General features: G+C 34.6%; 1 protein-coding gene across 1 annotated transcript; it reads right to left on the bottom strand.

Moving 5' to 3' along the window:
• Positions 1–2,381: 2,381 nt before the first annotated feature.
• Positions 2,382–8,375, bottom strand: LOC128232124 (1,5-anhydro-D-fructose reductase-like). The gene is made up of 10 exons (XM_052945502.1): positions 8,215–8,375; positions 7,638–7,805; positions 7,234–7,350; positions 6,638–6,727; positions 6,144–6,260; positions 5,861–5,967; positions 5,451–5,535; positions 4,524–4,607; positions 4,276–4,358; positions 2,382–2,563 (listed from the first exon to the last, which is right to left on the bottom strand). Exons 1-10 carry the CDS (start codon positions 8,296–8,298, stop codon positions 2,521–2,523), a joined length of 978 nt encoding a protein of 325 aa, XP_052801462.1. The 5' UTR covers positions 8,299–8,375; the 3' UTR covers positions 2,382–2,520.
• Positions 8,376–10,225: the final 1,850 nt, after the last annotated feature.

Here is a 10,225-nt window from a genome sequence, read left to right as displayed (position 1 = left end):
TACTCAGGTTGGCGGGATGGGGCTTCACTAGCACTGGAGTTCGCTTCCTATGCTGCTGTGGACAAAACCTTCAACAAAGATATGTTTCATTTTGCTAGCTTTTTTAGGAGTTGTTGAAGTCGGAAAATCTGTTTCAATCAATAAGCCAAATTTTCTTTTTCTTTTTTAAAAATACACATAATGAATAGGCATTTTCTGTTGGTTCTCGAAATCTTACAGTGAACATGCTAAAAGGCACCAGCATTGTTCCCAAGATCTCTTTAACCGAACCCGTGTAGTAGAAAATGTTTATTTAGTTTTCGTGTATTTCAATAAATATAGTATTGTATATAAGATGGGGCTTGGTCTTTTAGATTGGATGTTATTAATAATATACTCAACACATGGAAAGGCTTTAGAAAACCTGTTGTTGTTGTTTTTTTGATAATACTAGTTTATAAGCACTTGTTTAATATTTGTTTGTATTATTATTGTACTTGCTTTAATTATATATAAACTTTTGATAGGGGAACATGTGGTGATGCTTCTGTTCAAATGTTTCAGCGTCCACTCTACCGGAAGGGTTCCAACCATCCACCCGAAGAGATGCCCCTTGCAGTGGAGTTGGCTACTGATGACAACCCACCAATGAGGCGATGGCTCATATCGGGACTGGGTAAGGTAAGAATAGGTCTTGAAACCTTATTCAAACATATATATTTATTGGTAATAAAAGATAATGATAATATTGATGAGTAAAATGCGTCCAGTTAGTGAGTGTTCAAGGGCTTAATATGTAATAGATGGTGATTATAGTCTTGCATTCGGAGAATGATGATGAGGAGGTAGGTGAGGATAAGGATGAAGATGAGGACGAAAAAGAAGAATGCTGCTGCTGCTTCTGCTGCTGTTGCTGCTGCTGCTGCTGCTGATGATGATGATGATGGAAAAAGTGATTATGACAGATGAAGATTATGACAGATGAAGACGATTATGACAGATGAAGATTATGACGGATGAAGACGTTGATGATAGTGATGAGGATTAAGAGGGGGGTGAGAAGAAGAAGAAAAGAAGAAGAAGAAGAAGAAGAAGAAGAAGAAGAAGAAGAAGAAGAAGAAGAAGAAGAAGAAGAAGAAGAAGAAAAGATTATTGCTTACTTGTGCATTCAAGATATTCATATTGCAAAAAAGGCTGATTAATCGATTCGTTAATACTTTTCAAGTTTTGCCCATTCAAAATGAATTAATCTAATTTACTCAGGTTGGCGGGATGGGGCTTCACTAGCACTGGAGTTCGCTTCCTATGCTGCTGTGGACAAAACCTTCAACAAAGATATGTTTCATTTTGCTAGCTTTTCAGAAGTTGTTGAAAGTCGAAAATCTGTTTCAATCAATAAGCCAAATTTTCTTTTTCTTTTTTAAAAATACACATAATGAATAGGCATTTTCTGTTGGTTTGAAATCTTACAGTGAACATGCTAAAAGGCACCAGCATTGTTCCCAAGATCTCTTTGAACCGAACCCGTGTAGTAGAAAACGTTATTTAGTTTTCGTGTATTTCAATAAATATAGTATTGTATATAAGATGGGCTTGGTTTTTAGATCGGATGTTATTATAATATACTCAACACATGGAAAGGCTTTAGAAAACCTGGGTTTTTTTTGTTTTTTTTTTGATAATACTAGTTTATAAGCACTTTTACTTATATGTTTATATTATTTGTTTGTTATTATTGTACTTGCTTAAATTATATATAAACTTTTATAGGGGAACATGTGGTGATGCTTCTTTTCAAAGTTTCAGCTTCCCAGTATATTTCGATGCATACAGATTTAATCTGATTATCATGAAAATGAAGAAATATATATATCAGTACATTATCGTATTGTAAATCCTTTATCGTTCCTTGTATTTCAGAATGCTGTCTTTCAGTTTGTTTAACAAACTGTTCGGTCTTGGATTGTAGAGGTCGACAACACCCAGTCGCCATGAGACAATGGTTGTTATTCTATAGTTTGTACATGTACTTTTATACATTTTGTAATTTGTGTATTTTGAAGTTTGTATGTAGAAATATGATGTTTTAATATTTGTTATATGGTTATACTGTTATATAATACATATATAACAATCATGCGTTTCTTTTATTTTGTACATCGTTAAAGCTTAACTACAATGTTGGTGTACTAGTAGTATATAAGAACGGATTCAACTTAGATTAAGACGTTTCTTACGAATGACGCAGGGTTTTTTCTGGAAACGGTTAACAACTTTGTAGTTTTCATTAATGTCACAAATTATTCTAAATAATAGCCATATACACTTGGTTCTTCTTCTCATGTTGTTTGATGTAAACCATTCTACATAACCTTTAATTACCAATACGAGATAACAAAATAAGACAACTTCCACTTTTATTTCAAATCTGGCAATGGGGTTTATGAAATTAAAGTTGAAGTCCTATCAGCATCGCCCTTAAATTCAACTATTTATGATATCGGTGTAGTTATAGTATACACAATCGGTCAACACATGTGTTTACGAATCATCATTAAATGGGTACTCTCTGTGGTTTGATGCTCTGAAATGGAAAACAAATATCAATACAAGTATGAGAATAATACCAACAACAACATGTTACCATGGAAACTACAGGACCAAGCCCAGTAGTCGGACATTCATAAATAAACCCTGTTTAGAGGCACAAGGCATGGACCCAATCGACAATGAACTCTGCACACACATGTATTGACACCACATACACTAGTACAAACACCAAAAGCTGAACATACACGCATACCGATAAATGATGGGTTTATCGCCTCGGAACGGTCAGTGAAACACGCATTCGCTGGAACACGAGGTCTACTGCATGGGAGCTGCAACTACTTTGTATGGCCATAACCTGACACTTGTCCCATCATTTATCATTAATTACAAACTTACAAAAATAAGCCTCATCAGAGCCATCATCAACTTGAGAAAATTGAAAAAAAAACAACAACATATAAACTGAAAATGTAATTTTAATCACTCAACGACTGGATACAAACATTACTTGCAAACGAATGGATCAATCCGTAGCAACCGTGCTAGCTATCAGACACAGCTCGCCATGAGCACGGTTTTAAATTGTGTTTCATATAGTCTAATAATGAAAGTATCCTTGTACAAACTATAGGAGGAAAAACACATAGGAAATAGATCAAAACAATAAAAAAATACACAAATGTTGTCGATTATAAATGCTGTCGAAAACTTTTCCGACAATCTCTCATAAAGGGGACAGCGGACCGTTTCAAAGATCTTTTTCGATTTTAATCATAAATTGAAATCATTTTAGTGTCATAGTTTCCTTATTTTGCTACATTGCTACATATGTGTGAATTGATCTTTAGCCAACAGGTTGAAGAAATAAAAAAGTCAATGTGTTGCCATTTGTAAAGATTTTACAGATTGAAGATTAATGAATTAACGACTGAAATCTTTTATTGAAACGGACCCTAGGATGCTGACAGAAAACGGTTTTAAAGATAAGTCTCAATTCTTACTTCGAAAGTCCATCCGCTTTCACAGCTTGGGGATTATTTCAAACTGAATTCGTCTGTAACGTTTAGTCTCGACTATATTGGATAATATCGCGTTTAAATGGGGTGAGAAGAGCAAGTAAATATGCATATTCGTTGGGTCACAAAATATAACTGTAATAACAGCATCAGCTCCTTTACATATAATTATATAGACAAATCGAATAATGACACAGACTGTGTTTACATGATATACAATGCGTTAACTATATATGTGGGTGATACTTATCTAGACCATCAATAAAACACTTAAGGTCGATCCATTCCATATCATAAAAATATTATCTAACAAGCTTAGCCAAACCACTGGATTTAATGGCATTGAATAAAGAAATTCTTCATCTAATTCTTCATAAACAGTGAGGATTATGATGTAGCCATAGGACCACCCATAGCCTTGCCAATTATTTGTAGTTAGCGTTGTGTTTGTCACAAAGTAAAAACAGTTGTTGTCAAGCACGAATTTTAACAGCTTACTTACATCGTCAACGTTTACGTCTGTGTTGCCAATGTCTTTGTTAAGAACATGAGAACAAACTTCAATTCCGTCACTATGTGCAATATAAGCGTACAACAAACATACATAAATATGAATCTTTTTATCAATTTGATATTCTTATCTTTTGATATAACATCGGTAAAAACAATTACTAGATAAATAAGTATGCATATATGTTTGTTTGTTGGTACAAAACGAGGTACATACATTGGTTCTGCAAACGCTCGGAAATTCCTGTCCAACGATGCAATTTTGGTCATTTCTTCTTCTGATAGTTGGAAGTCAAAAACCTAAAATAAAGGTATCATATTACCGTGTTCTTTAAAATTGGGTAAAAACGTCCAGCAAGGTATGCACAGTGCTGTGTGAAGAAACGTTTAACTGTTATTTTTATTATCAGCGTTTTTTAACCTTATACAGACTATTCGTGTGTATCCATTGTTGTACTTTCTTACATCAATATTTTCCTTGATTCTGGATGGCGTGATGCTTTTCGGGATAACCACCAGTCCACGTTGGATGTGGAACCTAAGAATAACCTGGAATATAGTATCACATATCACACCACAGGTATAAATGTGTCCAGGAAGAAAGTTCCTTTATATGAAAAAATCTGCCTCGGTTTGAATGGGGACTTACTGAGAACCATGTGCTTGACGTCATATGTAGTATTCAAAATGAGCAATTTAAGGTCTTATTTGTTAAACACATATCTCACGCAATTTTATAGACATTATTATGAAATTGCCAATATTGCTTAATGAATGTTATTTAATTGCAAAACAAGATTACAATACTAAAAGCAAATATTCATCCGAAGGCCACCAATCGTACAATGCTTTCCAGTGATTTCTAGAGATTTATCAGTGAAATGAAATAATATTTAACTGTTAAAACGGCGATAAAATATATTGACATTTTCACTGTTTTGAAATTTTAACCCGCTCCCACGTTGAAATTAAACTGTATTTCTAGATTCTATTAAGGCATATAATAAAAAGAAAAAAATACTTCAATGTAAGATTGCAGTACATTTCGCCTTATAAATATTTATGCAAAAAGCTACAGAAACAAGCTCAGTAGCAAAACGTTAAAACATAAACCTGGTTTAATGGCACTGGGTAAACGCCAAAGACATAGAACATAAAATTACAAACAAGAAATATGGAAGAACAGCATAAAACTCCACAAGCAGCACAGTACATACATACTATAACACAAAAAGAAAACATTTCAACTCGTGGCTACGTCACACGTGAACTATATAGCTTTTTGTGCTCACTCGGTGAAATGTATATCGTTGAAATGCCTGGCTAAATTGTTTTGTCAGAGAAAGAATGCTTTTAATCGCTTAAACAAAAATATTGCAAACAAATAACAACCTGTGGAATGGACTTTCCTTTACTAGCAGAGATCTCCTTTAGAATCGGTTCATCAAATACTGGCCCTGGTTGGCCACTTTCATGCCTGTCAACAGAAATGTCAAATAGTTTTCGTATACGACCAAAATCTAAAGACTATGATTACCCTTAAACTGGCGACGAAAGCTCGGATATAAACACGACAAATGTTTGGAAATGACAGATTGTGCATGATCGTTACATATATGGGGCCCAGTATTATTAGTTACAGGAGGTAGAAATGAGAAAACCTTTACTAAAATAAGGTTTTTATTTTTTTTTAACTGCGTTGAAAGTTTTAACGTATGGGAAGCTTTATGTGTAATTCATTTAATAATTGAATTGTGGAGAAAGCCTGAAGAATAGGGGTACGTTTTGACATATCGTCTTACCAAGGTCTATTTGGAGCCCCAAGGGGCGCATATGCTGTAAGAGTCATTCCCTTTTCCTTGCAGAAGTCCAGAATAGGTCTGTTAGAGAAGTAAGGGGATACTTCAACCTTAACACAATGGAAGACAAGCACATGTTTATGAATCTTAATAATTTGTGTTCTTTTATCACATACATATCATATTTTAAATGATTTGTTGACAAATTTATCATAAGCGTTAAATGTTGTTGTTTTTTTACAATTTACGACTTAACCAATTTGCAAAAGAATGCATGATTACGAACCTGAGAAGCGACCGGTCTGATGGAACAACTATTCAGTATTCTAGTCACTTGGCTCTTGTTGAAGTTAGATAGCCCGATGTGCTTTGTCAAACCTGCCTTTTGACATTCCTCAACCGCCTGTGGACATACAAGAACACGCTTAGTCGCCATTCTGTGTAACAGCCTTGTGTCAAGAAATAGAAATAGCTCAGCAGTATATGTTTTATTTGTTTTGCAATATTTAGAATATTCAATGCAGTAAATGCAGAAAAGTAATCATGGTTTTGTGTCCATCTGAATAATTAAAAAAAACATGAATGAAGAATGAGTAAAAAATGTTTTAAGTGTCATTTTATCTCTTAAATGATATCAGCGATATTACATGCAATAAACGACACGCTTTAAAACACGTTCAAAAATACAATTGAATCTACCGTGTCGAGCTCAAAAGTAAAAAATAAATAACTATGAGCTTGTTTAACAAGGGTCAACCCGCTGGTGTGTACTATACTTACCTTCCACACGTCTTCCAATTTGTGGTCGGCGGGTATTCCCTTTCCGTTTTCGTCCAGAGGACAAATAGTTTCTCCGCTCATGTCCTGGTCCTGAAAATATTTAAAAATGGAATATAGGAGCTAAAAGATATCGTTATTTTTATATATATCTACTGCATGTATTAGATGGTGATATTGTAGGCGCTTGTTAAGAGTTTTTCAGACCTTGAACTTTGTGCCTCTAAACAAGTTCATTGTTATGATTTTGATTGCTGACCTGGCCACTGAGGTTTCAATTGTATAATTAAAAGGAGAATAGTGCGTTTGTTGATTATGTCTATTCTCAAAATAAACATGGTCTGCAGTGGCGAGGGATACATAATACCACGGATATACAAACCGTCCTATAAGTGATAAGATTGTTTATATAGATAATCGCGTCATTTCTGACAGGAGGAATAGAAACACTAACATGGACCAGACTTACAATAACATGTGATGAAAAAAACATTGCATCTTCAAGAGTGCACTTTTGTTAGAAATAGCAACCATGTCGTGAGTGTCGATTTACAAAATTTCACAGCAGATACTTAAAGAAAGGTTCTTCCATGTCAAACCTTCAGAGCCGTTGGCCAGTGGATCAGAAACAGGTCGACATAGTCCGTTTTGAGCTGTCTCAGGGAATCCCTCAGCTCTTCAATAACTAGGCAGGGGTTGTGGTGCGTGTCCCATAACTAAAAGGGAAAATAAATCGCAGACTCAAGTAATGCTCTACGCGTTATTTATTGAGCGTTAGTCCCAACATTTTGAAATAGGTATTTCAAGTACAAGTATTTTATCAATGAGAACAAAGTTTACATTAAGAGGAAAACCACGATCAAATAGATAATTGTATGCACGTACGTCGGCTACATTAGTTGAAACGTATATATATATATATATATATATATATATATATATATATATATATATTGAATTTCTCCATACATTAATCAATATTCCATAAACACGATTGCAAAACCTTTGTTGTCAGAAACATATCCTCCCGTTTAATGACGCCTTCCTTGATTTTCGCTTCAAGCGCCTTGCCCACTCCAGGCTGTGTCCCATAGTTCCACGCGCAATCAATATGGCGGTATCCTGCATCAATGGCCGCCAGGGTAGCTCGCTCAACCTCATCAGAATTACCCTGTTAATATATGGCGATATATAAAGTTGAATACAACATTAAATCAACTTCTGAACATGTTTTATTGAAATATAAAAGAACGTGTGCACTGATGTATGTGTAATTCGTAGTCTGTGTATTATACAAAATGAGGCACACATTTTTAAATAGAACCATTTTATGATATAAGACGATATCGCTTAGTAGGTTTATTTATCTTTCGTTTGTTTTTACAACATCAAAAGACCTCCAGATTCACTTATTTGCATTCAGTTTAATGCTGATTTGTAAAAAAAATACATCTAGACAACGCTAGTCACATGGTTTGTGTCTCAATATAGTAGCCTCGTGACCTTTTGCAATATGTAGGTAAGACTGTCATCGTAAAAATAACTACAAATAACAAATTATTCCGTTAATATTAGAATACCTGTTGCCCAAACACCGTCCAAGTTCCTAATCCTACCACAGGAATAATCCCCGAAGCATTTCCTATGGGAACAGTTTTTGACATTGTTTTTATTCAAAATTGCAAAATTGACCTAGATCGTGGAGTTATAATGGAGGCGTGAAATGTGGCAGGTAACTACTCAAATCACATGAGATGCCATATATGGGGTCACTTGATTTAAGATATCGAGGTCGTACTTTACGATATCATTTTCCGACGAAGATAGCAAATATTGAAACAGTGTACAGGAGTGTCACGAAAAACTAATCATGCTCGTTTTTAATCTATTACACTCTTAATAAGGTCAGGCATCATATGCAAAGTATCAAGAAATAGTTGTTACATTTAAAATGTTACGTTAGCTGACATGTATATGAAATTAATTTAATGTACGTATAGATAACGTAGTGTTGTTGTGACAATTTGAATACTTTTTATGTTTTTTTATGCTTATTTTCATTGGAAATATACAAGCTGGGCCATAATGTATTGACTGTATTTAGTTTACAGAATTATGGTACTAATACTCCGCTATGGTCATTTGGCATGAGCACTCAACAGTTGTTTGCATGGAGGGTTCAACAATACAGACTTCTCTGATATTAATGTATATTTATCCATCCATCCATCCATCCATCCATCCATCCACCCACCCACCCACCCATCCATCCATCCATCATCAATCCATCCATCCATCCATCCATCCATCCATCCATCCATCCATCCATCCATCCATCCATCCATCCATCCATCCATCTATCTATCTATCTATCTATCTATCTATCTATCTATCTATCTATCTATCTATCTATCTATCTATCTATCTATCTATCTATCTATCAATATTCGAAATGGCATTCTATTTAACTTCGTGTTTGTCTGTCAAATTTTCTTCTAATGCCATATTATTATGAGTACGCTGCGTTCAACGTACTTGAGGTTTATTACTAAAACCCGGGACGCGGTACCGTACACCCGTTCATTTCATGGCTGTCTATTTTTAAGTACTTAATTTATATTACAATAATTTTCAATGTTTATCGTATTTGTGCATAAATGTTCAATTATTTTTGACTTACATTTAAAGGAAATAAATTATTCCATAACAGTACAATAGTTCTTCAAAACGCTCTTTGACTTTTGCAAACTGTAAATGTATTCCTGAACATTTTCCACACAACGGAAGTACATATGACGTAATGGTGACGTCATTCCTATAACTAAACCCGTCCCTGCATTTTTTAATGAAAAACACTTTCGATTAGTCCTTCATACATAAATACACCCAAAGCTAGCTCAAAATGATAGTCTGTGTCAGGTTTTCCAGTTTCACTGCCTGTCACCCAAGTGCCTGTGCGTCTGTATTTTCTAAGGCGTTTTGGTAAAAAATGCCATTCTTTGAGGTTTTTCAACTGAACCTTGACTCAAATGGCATTCTAAGCATCAACTTGGGCAGTTCTACACATTTTTGCACAGATTTCAAGTTCTCGCAGTCAAATGTTCACCAAATTTGGACATTTTCAGTGCTCGTAAGATTGCAGACGAAAAAAAATAGGCGAAAGTTGTGAAAACCAAGAAATAGCATATTTTGATCAACCGGACAAGATAAATGCATTTAATTGTGAACATTTGCCAAAAATAGTGAAATGCAATACATTTTTTACCAAAAATAACACTTTTTAAACAAAGCAGTTTGGTCCCTTTTAGGTTACACACCACCATTGTTATTCCCTATATAATTCAATGTAAAATTATAATTTTCAGAAAACATTTAAATGCATTTCGAGCGAATGCAGGCTATGATAACCACATATATTCTTAAAGTACAAGCTTTAAATTACCTTTTAAGCCAATAAAAAAGGGGGGTCAAGTTATTCCTAAGAAAAATCACTCCACTTGAAAAACAAACTCTAAAAATTGCACCGTCCGCCATGACAGATCTTCCAAAATGATCTTTCAACTATAGGGCAGCGGTTTATGCTTTAATCTC

The sequence above is a fragment of the Mya arenaria genome, chromosome 4, assembly GCF_026914265.1.
Source record: "Mya arenaria isolate MELC-2E11 chromosome 4, ASM2691426v1".
In the NCBI taxonomy this organism is placed as follows: Eukaryota; Metazoa; Mollusca; class Bivalvia; order Myida; family Myidae; genus Mya; species Mya arenaria.
The sequence above is the reverse complement of the archived record's forward strand: the minus strand, read 5'-3'. Positions and strand labels throughout refer to the sequence as shown.